The 13,022-nt window shown below is 39.8% G+C and overlaps 1 protein-coding gene and 1 pseudogene across 1 annotated transcript; one reads left to right on the top strand and one right to left on the bottom strand.

Annotated features, from left to right (window-relative positions):
• The first annotated feature begins 6,229 nt into the window (after nucleotides 1-6,229).
• Nucleotides 6,230-8,636, top strand: LOC123233166 (annotated as a pseudogene).
• Nucleotides 8,637-10,234: 1,598 nt separating this feature from the next.
• On the bottom strand, nucleotides 10,235-12,322 carry LOC123233165 (zinc finger protein 345-like). Its single transcript, XM_044659321.1, has 3 exons — nucleotides 11,581-12,322; nucleotides 10,948-11,244; nucleotides 10,235-10,239 (listed from the first exon to the last, which is right to left on the bottom strand). The coding sequence occupies exons 1-3, from the start codon at nucleotides 12,320-12,322 to the stop codon at nucleotides 10,235-10,237; spliced, it is 1,044 nt and encodes a 347-aa protein (XP_044515256.1).
• Between the last annotated feature and the right edge of the window lie 700 nt (nucleotides 12,323-13,022).

The raw sequence follows: 13,022 nt of genomic DNA, 5'->3' as shown, positions 1-13,022 counted from the left end.
AAATTGTAATTACACAATTGTTGAAATCCTTTTTGAGCTCTTCCAGCACCTAAGACCAATTTCTATTTTTTTTTTTGTATGTGGCTGCTTTGATCTCACTGTCTCCTACTGAGTATATGCCTTGCTCTTCTTTGTCCCCTTAGACATTTTCTATGGTTAGGTGTTCCTTTTGCAGTTGGCTCATTTCCCCATTCATAAAATATATTTTTAGAATTATATCTTAATGGTGGGCTCTGTTTTCAGAGTAGAGGGGGCATGCTATTAAAATTCAATTTCCTCCTTAGCTCTAGTTCTGAGTTTCTGCAACTTTCACTACTTCCATGATGGTATAGTAGCCTATGGGCCAAGAGTTCTAGAAGATGCTGATTCTGTTTCCTCTAGGGACTACAGGTGGCTTGAAGAGCTCAGAGCCCCAAGAGCTGCTTTGCCCTGTGTCCAGGATCCTCACCACAGACTTAAATGGGCCAAATGTCAGAGACTTGGGAACCTTACTGCAGGCCAGTGCCAGAGCCTGAGTCTTCAAGGGTTAGTTATGCATGGGGTGCTCTTCTGTTGTCTTAGGTAGCATCCAGCATCTCAAAGTTTTTCTGTGTTCAGATTCAGAACCCAGTAAATTAGATATGTGGTAGTTGGCCTACACTCTTCTGTCATTTTTTTCTGTTGTTCTTTTTGCTATGATTTTGGTTAGATTACTGTCTAGAGATGGTGGTGCATGGTGGTGGACAGGAGATCAGGGCATGGATTGCCTTAAAATTTTGTTTCTTTCTGGTCCCACTGGCCATTCCTCCTGGTCAATAAGAATGTTTTAACAGGGAATAAGATTATAAGGGGAACCTGGAAATCACCTACAAATCATGCCAAAGACCAAAGGAAGACAATTTATAAATTATATCACATATTTGTTATAATTCACATCCTAGCGATGTATGCCAAATTAGGAGAAACTATCGAGGTAGTGCTGGTCAAGGTCTATGATCCTCTTATATCTAAATTACAGATGCAATCCAGTCAGGAACCATCAGCTGCAGAGGAGTAGAACACCAGAAGAGCCTCATGACTTTGGCATGATGATTTTGAAGTTATAACAGTACCTTGGAAATGATTTGGATATGTTAATGAACTCATTGCAAGGTGGCACAGAGAGAAGCTGGTCTGTTTCCCTCCCCTCTCCCAACACAAATAAGTATGAAAACAAGACCAAAACTCCTACCACAGCCCTTTTGCATCTCCTTGGGATATAGGCTTCCTAGTAATTCCAATTCTATTCCATATTTCTGTGATTGATACTCTGCTTGCCCCTTCCTCATCCTCTTCTCCATTCAGACTCCTTTAACTATTACATTCCCCCAACCAAGAGGCACACCTCTACCTCTCTATCCCTTTCCATTCTTTCTTTTTTTTGGGGGGGGGTATTGAAGTTCTTATTTTGTAATTTTTATTTAGAATATTTTTTCCATGGTTCCATGATTCATGTTTTATTCCCTCTCCTCCTCCCAATCCCCTCCCACAGTCAACTCGCAATCCCACTGGGTTGATCAAGACCTATTTCCATATAATTGACATTTGCACTAGGGTGATTGTTTAGAGTATACTTCCCCAATCATATGACCATCAACCTATGTTATCAACCTGTTGTTTCCCTTCTGTGTTTCTGCTCCCACAGTTTTTTCTCTAGATGGGGATAGTATTCTTTCTCATAGGTCCCTCAGAAATGTTTTGGATCATTGCATTGCTGCTAGTAGAGAAGTCCATTACATTCAATTGTGCCACAGTGTATCCGTCTCTGTGTATAAGGTTCTTCTGGTTCTGCTCCTTTCACTCTGCATCAATTCCGGGAGGTCATTCCAGTTCACATGGAATTCCTACAGTTCTTTATTCCTTTTAGCACAATAGTATTCCATTACCAGCAGATACCACAATTTGTTCAGCCATTCCCCAATTGAAGGGCATCCCCTCATTTTCCAATTTTTTGCCACCACAAAGAACACGGCTATAAATATTTTTCTACAAGTATTTTTCCTTATTATCTCTTTGGGGTACAAATCTAGTAGTGCTCTTGCTGGAACAAAGGGCTGACAGTCATTTAATTCCCTTTGCACATAATTCCAAATTGCCCTCTGAGAATGGTTGGACCAATTCACAACTCTACCAGCAATATATTAGTGTCCCAATTTTGCCACATCCCCTCCAACATTTATTGCTTTCCTTTGCTGTCATATTGGCCAGTCTGCTAGGTGTAAGGTGGTACCTCAGAGTTCTTTTAATTTGCATTTCTCTATTCAAAAGGGATTTAGGACACTTTATTATGTGCTTATTGATAGTTTTGATTTCATCATGTGAAAATCACCTATTCATATCCCTTGACTATTTGTCAATTGGGGAATGGCTTGATTTTTTTGTAAATTGGTGCCATATTGTTTTGATGACCACTGCTTTATAGTATAATTTAAGATCTGGTATTGCTAGGCCCCCTTCCTTCACATTTTTTCCATTATTTTCCTTGATAGTCTTGATCTTTTGTCCTTCCAAATGAACTTTGTTATAACTTTTTTTATTTCTATAAAAAAAGGTTTTTGTAGTTTGATAGATATGGCATTGAATAAGTAGATTAATTTGCATAGCATTGTCATTTTTATTATATTAGTTAATCCTACCCAGGAGCGATTAATGTTTTTCCAGTTGTTTAGATCTAATTTTAATTGTCTGAGGTGTTTTGTAGTTGTATTCATATAATTCCTGTGTTTGTCTTGTAAGGATAAAATGAGAAGAAAGAAAATTTCTGCATAGAATGTTGTATGATGGAAGCATGAGCCAACAGCATTGGTTGGAGACAGCAGAGAATTCTGTGGGAAATTCCTGAGGAAGAGGCTTTTGGGTTGAGCAGCTCAAGGTAGGAGGAAGGAGTGGAGCTTGCTCAAGAGGATTCAGGAGCCAACCTGAGGGTTTTTTTTCTGAACTGGAGTTAATCCTTGAAGCCTGTTTCTCTGCCAGCAGCCATTGTTACTATTACGACCAAGATTATATAATCCTTGAGGAGTCAGGACTCTAATCTGGGAGTGGACCCCCAAATTCCCCCATCACCTTGCCTTACTAAGAGATGTTACTTAAATTTATTTATAATTTAATAATAAGATAGAAACTAGATATATGGAGAATGGAAAGGTGATCCTTTGGTTTGAAGCCAGGATTGGCTCCCCCAAGGGGAAGGACTTTGGATTTAGAGCATTAGAGCTACCTGGTTCCCTCTACCCAGAACCTTCTTTAATTACCCTGATTAACCCATAATAAAATACAGCAGTCAGATAACAGGTTTCAGATTATTAATTGGAAAAAGAGGGAAAGTGGTCTGAGAGCAATTGCTTATCTGAAACCATCATAGAGTTAGACCTCTGTGGAGTCTTCGGCTGTCTTGGGGGGAGGGAGGCTTTAGTTCACTGAGGCTCTGAGCTGGTCCAGCCAGGGTCTCCACATACCTCAACATTTGTGATAGCCTTCCCACTGTCCTTCCACGTTGGCTCCCATTCTCTGGAAGCCCACCATTCCAGAGAAACCCCTCTTTAGTTTGTCAAGAGTTAGTGGCACTTTAAGGGAAGGGTTGAAAGATTACATTCTTTGCAGTTCTTTGCCACTATACTACGTCCTTCAATTGGGGAATGGCTGAACAAACTGTGGTATATGCTGGTGATGGAATACCATTGTGCTAAAAGGAATAATAAACTGGAGGAGTTCCAGGTGAACTGGAAAGACCTCCAGGAACTGATGCAGAGTGAGAGGAGCAGAGCCAGAAGAACACTGTACACAGAGACTGATATACTATGGTAAAATCGAATGTAATGGACTTCTGTACCAGCAACAATGCAATGACACAAGACAGTTCTGAGGGATTTATGGTAAAGAACTCTACCCACATTCAGAGGAAGATCTGTAGGAGAGGAAACATAGAAGATAAACAATTGCTTGAATGCAGGGGCTGAGGTGGACATGATTGGGGATGTGGACTCAAAACTACCACACCAATGCAACTAACAACAATATGGAAATAGGCCCTGAACAAGGACACATAATACAACCAGTGGAAATGTCTGTCAGCCATGGGTGGGGGGAGAGTGGGGGGTGAAGGGAAAAGTAGGGCCATAAAGTATGTAAACAGGTTAAAAATGAATATTAATAAATGTTAAAAAAATTTTATTAAACTATAAAAAAAGATTAAATTCTTTGGCCCATCTCTCTTTATCACCTAAACCCTCTCTAAGTTAGTCATTAATACAGTCTTGGCAGATAGATTCCTAAATGTTTTATATTGTACAGAGTGGTTTTAAGTGGGGTTTCTCTTTCTGTCTTCTGCTACTGAGTTTTGTTGGAAATACATAAAAATGCTGATGATTTATGTGAGTTTATCTTGTACCTTGCAACTTTAATTATTTCCACTAGACTTTTAGTTGATTTTCTGAGGTTCTTTAAATATACCATCATATCATCTGCAAAGAGTGATAGTTTAGCCTCCTCATTGAATACTTTAATCCATTTGATTTCTTTTTCTTCTCTAATTGCTACTGCTAGTGTTTATAGTACAATATTGAATAAAAGAGGTGATAATGGGCATCTTTGCTTCACTCCTGATCTTACTGGGAAGGCTTCTAACTTGTCCACATTGCAGATGATACTTGATGATGGTTTGAAATATATTTTGTTTATTATTTTAAGGAAAGGCCCTTCTATTGCTATACTTGCTAGAGTCTTTTCAATAGGAATGAATGTTGTATTTTGTCAAAGGCTTTTTCTGCATTTATTGATATAATCATGGGATTTCTGTTGGTTTGATTATTGATTTTGGAAATTATGTGGTTTTTCTAATATTAAACCATCCTTGCATTGTCAGTATAAATCTCACCTGATCATAGTGGATAATCCTCATGATCACTTGCTAGAGTCTTTTTGCTAGTATTCTGTTTAAAATTTTTGCATCTATTTTCCTTAAGGAGATTGGACTGTATTTTTCTTTCTTGGTTTTTCGTATGCCTGCTATTGGAATCAGTCCCCTATTTGTGTCATAAAAAGAATTTGGTGAAATTCCTTCCTAAGAAAAAATCCCCAGGGCCAGATGGATTCACAAGTGAACTCTGTCAAATATTTAAAGAACAACTAATCCCAATTCCCAACACTATACAAATTATTTGACAAAATAAGCAAAGAAGGATGTTTACCCTTTTCATTTTCCACTATTTTTCTCTAGGTCTTATTAAAATGGTTGCTGCCACCATCTGAATACCAATCCTGAGCTTTCCTACTGAGTACCGAAAGAATGAGGGAGGTCTGGCCCCATTTCAGAAATTATGAATTCACATCATCCTGTGATGGAGGCAGTATCACCAAACCTCTAACCAAGAGCCGGGTGTAGGGAAACAGGACACCTGAGCTGGTATAGGGGATGTGTGAAAGGAAAGTGTGACTCAATGGTAAATTGGGATGGTGCCCTGTGACTTTTGAGATGTGAATGTGAGTGTGTATAGCCAGTAATGAGTTCTAGGAGAGAGCCATGTTCCAGATTGCCTCAGAAGATGCTCACCATGAGTTAAGAAATGGAGAATGAGGCTCAAAGGAAAGGGGAGTCAGCAGAACTCTGCTACCTTTGGGGTTCCTGACCCAGACTTACCTGGGACCTACCTACACCTGAAGAGTTGGTTTCCAAAAGGTAGAGTGATCTCAGCTCCTAAGGGTCCCACTTACATGCAGCCCACTCGGGGTGGGTCTTCCCAGACCTGAGAGCCACACTAGGTCCATACTCTGAAGCCCTAGGATGGGTCCTTTCCTCCAATGGTACCCTGGGTTAGAACCTCAAGATTCTGCCTGCCTCTACTTGCCAAGCCCTGCCCTTCATCATAGGGAATTCCCCAACTCCCTTTCCAGACTTTTTATCCTACACTCTGATGTGGGCTGATAGCAGGCACTGAGGGGTAGTGAGAAAAAGGACACTCATTCTGAAAACTGGCATATTTCACTATTTAATACTGGTTAAACATCAACTACAAAACCTGTAGTTTCAGCATTAGTCAAACATGATTGGCAGGTAGTTGTTACCAACTCTGTATGGGATCTGTAATATTCCATACTGTGCATCAGTTTTGTGCCTAATTGGTTTTATGAAGTAAAAACTCTCATATTGTTCATAAAACTATAACATCATTATCTACCTATAGTGGTCCTCCAGTGTGCCATATCCCCCATTACCATGTTCTCATTCCAGAAGGTCAGGGAGAACTCTCCCATATTGACCAATGATAACAAGGTGGACAGTGCAGAACAAGGGGCCTGCCTACTTGGGACTCTGGAAATCCAGAGGAATCCCCCAAATTTGTACATCTTCCTTATTCCCTATGACTTCACACACTAAAACACACTTGCACCTGAATTTGGCCATGCCCCCCCTTCCAGGGTTTTCAGGAAAGGTGAAGATTTATCTAGAATGGGAGATGACAAGCTCCCTGGCCTTAATAAATATTCCAACTTTTATCTGCAGAGCTGGGAATCTGCTATTCTACAGTTGTGGCTGTTACTCTATACATGAAGGTGCCACTATACAAAAGAGCTGCTACTCTACACAATCAGCTGCAAGGAGGCTACTCTACTAGCCCCTGGACTTGTCCATCAGCCCTAGGGTTACCTGATTAGCCTCCAGACTATTACACCAGTTATTATACAACCATAAATTACTTCTTCAAATACAATTTTTTTTTCTTACAAATTGAACACAATTTGAGTCTGCCATTCTGGGTTGAGATTCTTCTACAAATTTAGGTGTTTCTCCCACAAGATGTCCTCTCTACTCTGTCTCTGACCCAGTGATACTGGCCTCCTGGATAATTTTTGGTCAAGACCCTCCATCTTGTAACTCTGCCTTTTCCTTATTTGTTTCTACTGCTTGGAATGTCCCCCACCTCAACCTTTTGGATTCAGTCTTCTCAAGTAGCATCTCACTTTCTGAGAAGTTTCTCTTTTCCCCTAAAACTCTTAGAGCTTTCCTTCTGAGAGTCTTAGATTCAGTTCTTCCTCGGGTCTTCAGTGCTGCCCTGGGGCTTGAATTCTACCCAGGCCACTCCCCATTCTCATCTCTGGGCATCTATCTACTTTCCCCATCTCTCCAACACCTGCCTCTTTCCCTTCTTCATGTCCTGGACAAACACCCTTCTACTGAACAGGTAGATATCCATAAATCCTGAGCAGCAGACTAATCTGAAAGTAGAGGTCCCTATCATTTGAGGTGCTGACAGCAAATGTCTCTTGAGAAAAGATTCTGTTGGGCACCATTTATAAGGTTGAATCTAGATTTGATGGAAATATCTTAAAATAAATTATAATGTAGTAGCACTTCAATTCACCTCTGTTTTCCTATTAGGATAATTATATTTGACTTTGTATGTGTGAGTGTGAAACCTCCTACCCCCTTTTATGATTATAATATTATTAGCCTTCATGATTATTTTTATAACACAATCATTATTTTTGAGTTCATAGTCAAATAATATAGTTTGCTTCATTAAAATTATAAACATTAGCTAAGATAATTACAGTTTGGGCTACTATCAACTCTTGTTTATATCCTGACCTTAAGCCTGTAACCCAGGAGATTCCATAAATCCTACCACACCCCTCTTCGGTGTATAACAAGATGGTCAGACAAAAAGAGGAAGGATGGTCTTGTTTGTAGAACAAGTCACATGAGAAAGGCTATTTGTTTTCACATATTAGTTAACCAAAACTGCTGAGATCTACTATTCCACCATAATCATCAGTGAAAACACCAAGACCCTGAATACTGCAAAGTTACCACCCATAGTGATATTTCTTACATTTACCATATCAATAGCACTTGTGTCTTCAAGAAGATGCCCATATAAAGGATTTTGCATCCATTCTATTTTGATTATGACTGTATTTTCTGTCACTGCATCATGAGATTTCTCCTAAGGCTCAGGGTCTCTGCTCTTGATTTGATCAGGGTCTGGCTTTATTGAGATTCTGGACTTGCAACAAACCTATTTAGCTTGGAGTTCTGTACTGGTGTGATAAATTTTTCACCACATATGTAGCACAGACCTTAATGCAAAAAACCCTTAAGGACGGCCATATTTGCCGCCGGGGCCGGCGGAGCCGTAAACAAAAAGTGGGCTGGGGAGGCCGGGCGCCGCGGCAACGTTCCTGCGGCCCCACGCTTGCTCCGGGTCCATCGCGGGACCTGCGGCTGCGGCGCCACTCGCCTCCCCGGGCATGTCTTACAAGCCCAACTTGAACGCCCACATGCTGGGCGCATCCCTCGCGGCGGCTGGTGGGAGTGTCCACTCTCCTTCCGCTAGCATGGCGGCATCTACCCAGTACTGACAGCTGATCAATGACTATGGACCCCCATCTCTAGGCTATACCCAGGGTACAGGGAGCAGCCAGATACCCCAAAGCAAATATGCAGAACTTCTAGCTATCATCGAAGAACTAGGGAAAGAGATCAGACCCACATATGCAGGGAGCAAAAGCGCCATGGAGAGGCTGAAACGAGGCATCATTCATGCTCGAGGATTAGTCCAGGAATGCCTGGCAGAGACTGAATGGAATGCAAGATCCTAGCCTCTCACTTCATTTCCAAAGTTTTCCATTTCTTTGTGAAGAAGAAAGAGTAACACTTATTCCTCTGGTGACTTTCAAAACATTCATCTGAATCCCATATTTTGAATGTTCTAAAAGTTTCGGTTCTTTCCCCTTTTCTTCCTCCCATCCCCAAGACACCGTCTAAGAATAGAAGAAAAGACAACTTTGCAGTCAAGATTTCCATTATAAGTAGTTAGAACAACCTAGGTTACTTTTTTTTTAAGCATTGAGATCCAGAAAATGCATGTAGACAATTCTGCTTCTGTTCTTGCAAACTATAGTTTACTGCCCTGCTAACTTGTCCAAATCTTTGATTTTCTTCCTTTGCGTACACTTAAAACATCACACAAATTGTCGTTCTTTGCACCTTTTCCAGAATCTCCAATAACTCTTAAGGATTTTTTCATGAGTCAATGCCAACTGCTTGTTCTTCCTGACAGTTTGGTATCTCCTGGTTAGGGCTACACCGATTGAGACCCTGCTTTAAAAAAAAGAACTTTTTGTTTTTTGGTATGTGAGCATTTGCATGATTGTTTGTGCTTTGAATTTAAATGCATGAATTATAAATACAGAGGACTGAGCAGCCTACTGAAAAATTAAGAACCCAGATAGTTACTTTTCAGACAAAGACTGTAGATTTCAGGTCTTGAGTTTGCCATAGAATGACTAAAAAAATCTGGATAAATGACTAAAACTGTTACGTGTATCTTTGTATTTATTACTTGATGTAATAAAGCTTATTTTCATTAACAATTTGTATCAAAAATAAACCCTTAAGGTTTGATATGTAAGTGATAGGTTTAGAAATTGTAGAATTAAGTGTAATTGCATCAGTTATGTTACACTGGCCTCTGAATGCAATCAGTCCAGAGTGTAAAGATGATAGATCCATGGTGATTTTCTATATAAGATTTTGATGATGCATTGAACTGAATACAAATCATTGGAATGTCAATAATTTTATTTCACATTTGAAATCTACAATATAATTTTTTATCTTTTAATTTTTGCTTTGTAGGAATTTTTGGGAAAATCTGATACAGGAAACGATGCAAAAAAACAAATGACTTCTTTAGAGCAAAGACATTCTTTCCTTAATAAATTAACTCCTCTTTAGATCAAGAAATCATGAGTTGATGAATTAAGGAATTTGAGAACAGGGTTAGAATTTTTAAAAATTGAAGTATTTAATTGGACATAGTGTTGTAAAGCAAATGACAACTTCTTGTTTCCACTTTTAATCTTGGTTGCATTAGTTTTGTTTGTACAAACAGTTTTGAATTTAATATAATAAAAATGACAAATTTAACACCTTAGAATGTTATATATTTCTTATTTCATCATAAATTCTTCCCTTATCAATAAAGTGATTTGAAAGGTAAGCGATTCTCTACTCCCTTAATTTGTTTAAGGGATCACACTTTAGGTCTAAATCATATGCCCATTTGGGCCTAATCTTAGGAGAGCTTATGACATAATACAGTGAATTATCTGATTTTGAGCAAGCTGAGAGGTCACTGTGAATGTCTGTGGTTTCTGTGAAGAATAGTATAAGAGAAAAAATTAAGAGACTGGCCCTAAATTAATTTCATTCATTCTACACTAGTAGGGGGAAAAGATGTAATAATAGGAGAGATATACTTTCCTCATTGCTCCACTTAGCTTGCTATTCTGTGGCCACCATTAGGGCACTCTAGTCATGCTCACAGGGAAGTCCAGTCAGCAACAAAAAAAAAGAGCTGAGCTTTGATATCCACTCTTGCCTCAGTTTGTCAAAACTCTTCTCTGCCCACTAACTCACAAATCTCCTCTTAGGAACCAACTGTGGCATTCTATTTTCTCTGGGCTGCCCAGGGGAACAGTCCTGGGAGCAGTGGAGGAAACATCACCCTGCCTTGATCTCATGATTTTGACTCTATTGCTGCCTTTTTTCGCCTGCAATTCTCAGCTCTCAGTCAAGTTCAGGTTTATGCCAGGCATGCTGCCCCAGAGAGAGGGGAGGGTAAATTTCCTTCACACAATAGGAAGACTGGAGCTGCATGTGAACATATTTTTCACATAGCTTATATTCTTAAGGTTTCTGCACAGTGTGGAGTTTCTGATGTACAGCAAGACTGGAGTTATTTCTGAATGTCTGTCCACACTGATTGCATTCACAAGGTTTCTCTCCAGTGTGGAGTCTCTGATGTAAAGCAAGAGAAGAGTTCCGAGTGAATGTCTTTCCACATTGCTTGCATTCATATGGCTTCTCTCCAGTGTGGATTCTCTGATGTACAGCAAGTTTGTAACTCTGACAGAATGACTTCCCACATTGCTTGCATTCATAAGGTTTCTCCCCAGTGTGGATTCTCTGATGTATAGCAAGATCAGATCTCTGACTGAATGCCTTTCCACACTGCTTGCATTCGTGAGGTTTTTCCCCAGTGTGGACTCTCTGATGTATAGCAAGAGAGGAGTTCCTACTGAATGCCTTTCCACATTGCTTACATTCATAAGGTTTCTCTCCAGTGTGGACTCTCTGATGTACAGCAAGAGAGGAGTTCCTACCGAATGCCTTTCCACATTGTTTGCAGTCATAAGGTTTCTCCCCAGTGTGGATTCTCTGATGTATAGCAAGATCGGATTTCTGTCTGAATGCCTTTCCACATTGCTTACATTCATAAGGTTTCTCCCCAGTGTGGACTCTCTGATGTACAGGAAGATAGGATCTCGAAATGAATGTCTTTCCACACTGTTTGCATTCATGAGGTTTCTTGCCATTGTGGATTGTCTGATGTATTGCAAGATAGGATCTCTTTCTAAATGCCTTTCCACATTTCTTGCATTCATAAGGTTTCTCCCCAGTGTGAACTCGATGATGCATAGCAAGTTTGAAGCTCCACCTGAAAGTCTTTCCACAATGCTTGCATTTATAATCATTCTCCCCAGTGTGGATTGTCTGATGTATAGCAAGATCAGATCTCTGACTGAATGCCTTTCCACATTTCTTGCATTCATAAGGTTTTTCCCCAGTGTGGACTCTCTGATGTACAGCAAGATTGGAGTTACATGTGAATGTCTTTCCACATTGCCTGCATTCATAAGGTTTCTCCCCAGTGTGGACTCTTTGATGTCTAGCAAGATCAGATCTCTGACTGAATGCCTTTCCACATTTCTTGCATTCATAAGGTTTCTCCCCAGTGTGGATTCTCTGATGTACAGCAAGATTGGAGTTACATGTGAATGTCTTTCCACATTGCTTGCATTCATAAGGTTTCTCCCCAGTGTGGATTCTCTGATGTCTTGGAAGATCAGATTTCTGACTAAATGTCTTTCCACATTTCTTGCATTCATAAGGTTTCTCCCCAGTGTGGACTCGATGATGTACAACAAGAGAAGAGCTCCGACTGAATGTCTTTCCACACTGTTTACATTTATAAGGTTTCTCCCCAGTGTGGATTCTCTGATGTACAGCAAGAGAGGAATTTTGACTGAATGTCTTTCCACATTGCTTGCATTCATAAGGTTTCTCCCCAGTGTGGACTCTCTGATGTGCAGCAAGATGGGATCTCCAAATGAATCTCTTTCCACACTGCCTACATTCATAAGGTTTCTCCCCAGTGTGGACTCTCTGATGTATAGCAAGACTGGTGTTATTTGTGAATGTCTTTCCACACTGATTACATTCATAAGGTCTTTCTCCCATGTGGATTATCTGATGTCCAGCAAGATTGGTCCTGTGCATAAAAGTCTTTCTGCACTTATTACTTTCACTAGATTTTTTCTCAGTATGCATTCTCTGATTTTCAATATGAGAAGAATTTTGAGGTACAATACAGAATTCTCTGAAAGCATAGTTATCAGGGCCACCACTCATGAATCTTTGTAGGTCCATTTCTTCTGTAGCAAGGCTTATCTCTGTTGCATTTGCCTTCATTTTATAACTGATCTTTCCTAAAAGAAACAAAAAGCAAAACATACATATATAGTGACGTATACACATATATAACTCTATCTCCTTTCTTCCATTGTTAGAACATAAACCACTTTATATCCTATCTCCTCAGGTAAGAAGAAAAGTCTTCCAACTTAAATGGGCACAACTCATCCTTTGAAAATGCCATTACATCAAAGCTAAACAACAGTTTCAATAACAAAGAGCCTCCCATGTGATCTTATTGGCTCTTCATAATGAATCTGGGATGTTAGACAGGCTATCTTAATAACATTCCTAACTCAGACCATGAGCTGGATGAGTGATTTGACCTGAAATCCTGGCAGCTGAGACTAAATCTTGTGGTTGTTCATGCTCTGTCCACAGTACTAAGCAATTCACTTTCAATTGTTTTGCTTTCATTTTCATTGTCTATACATTCAATCTTCACTTCATAGGTATGATACCACTG

This window comes from Gracilinanus agilis, chromosome 2 (genome assembly GCF_016433145.1).
Source record: "Gracilinanus agilis isolate LMUSP501 chromosome 2, AgileGrace, whole genome shotgun sequence".
Taxonomy (NCBI): domain Eukaryota; kingdom Metazoa; phylum Chordata; class Mammalia; order Didelphimorphia; family Didelphidae; genus Gracilinanus; species Gracilinanus agilis.
Note: the sequence above shows the minus strand (reverse complement) of the source record. Positions and strands in the feature narration are given on the sequence as shown.

What these genes read in the sequence shown, in the direction of transcription:
- LOC123233165 (XM_044659321.1), bottom strand. Translation starts at nt 12,322, where the DNA reads ATGGGAGAAAGACCTTATGAATGTAATCAGTGTGGAAAGACATTCACA. An exon ending in GAGATCTGATCTTGCTATAC is followed by an intron (nt 11,245 to 11,580) that starts ATCAGACAATCC and finishes ATCTTGCTATAC; the next exon opens with ATCAGAGAATCCACACTGGG.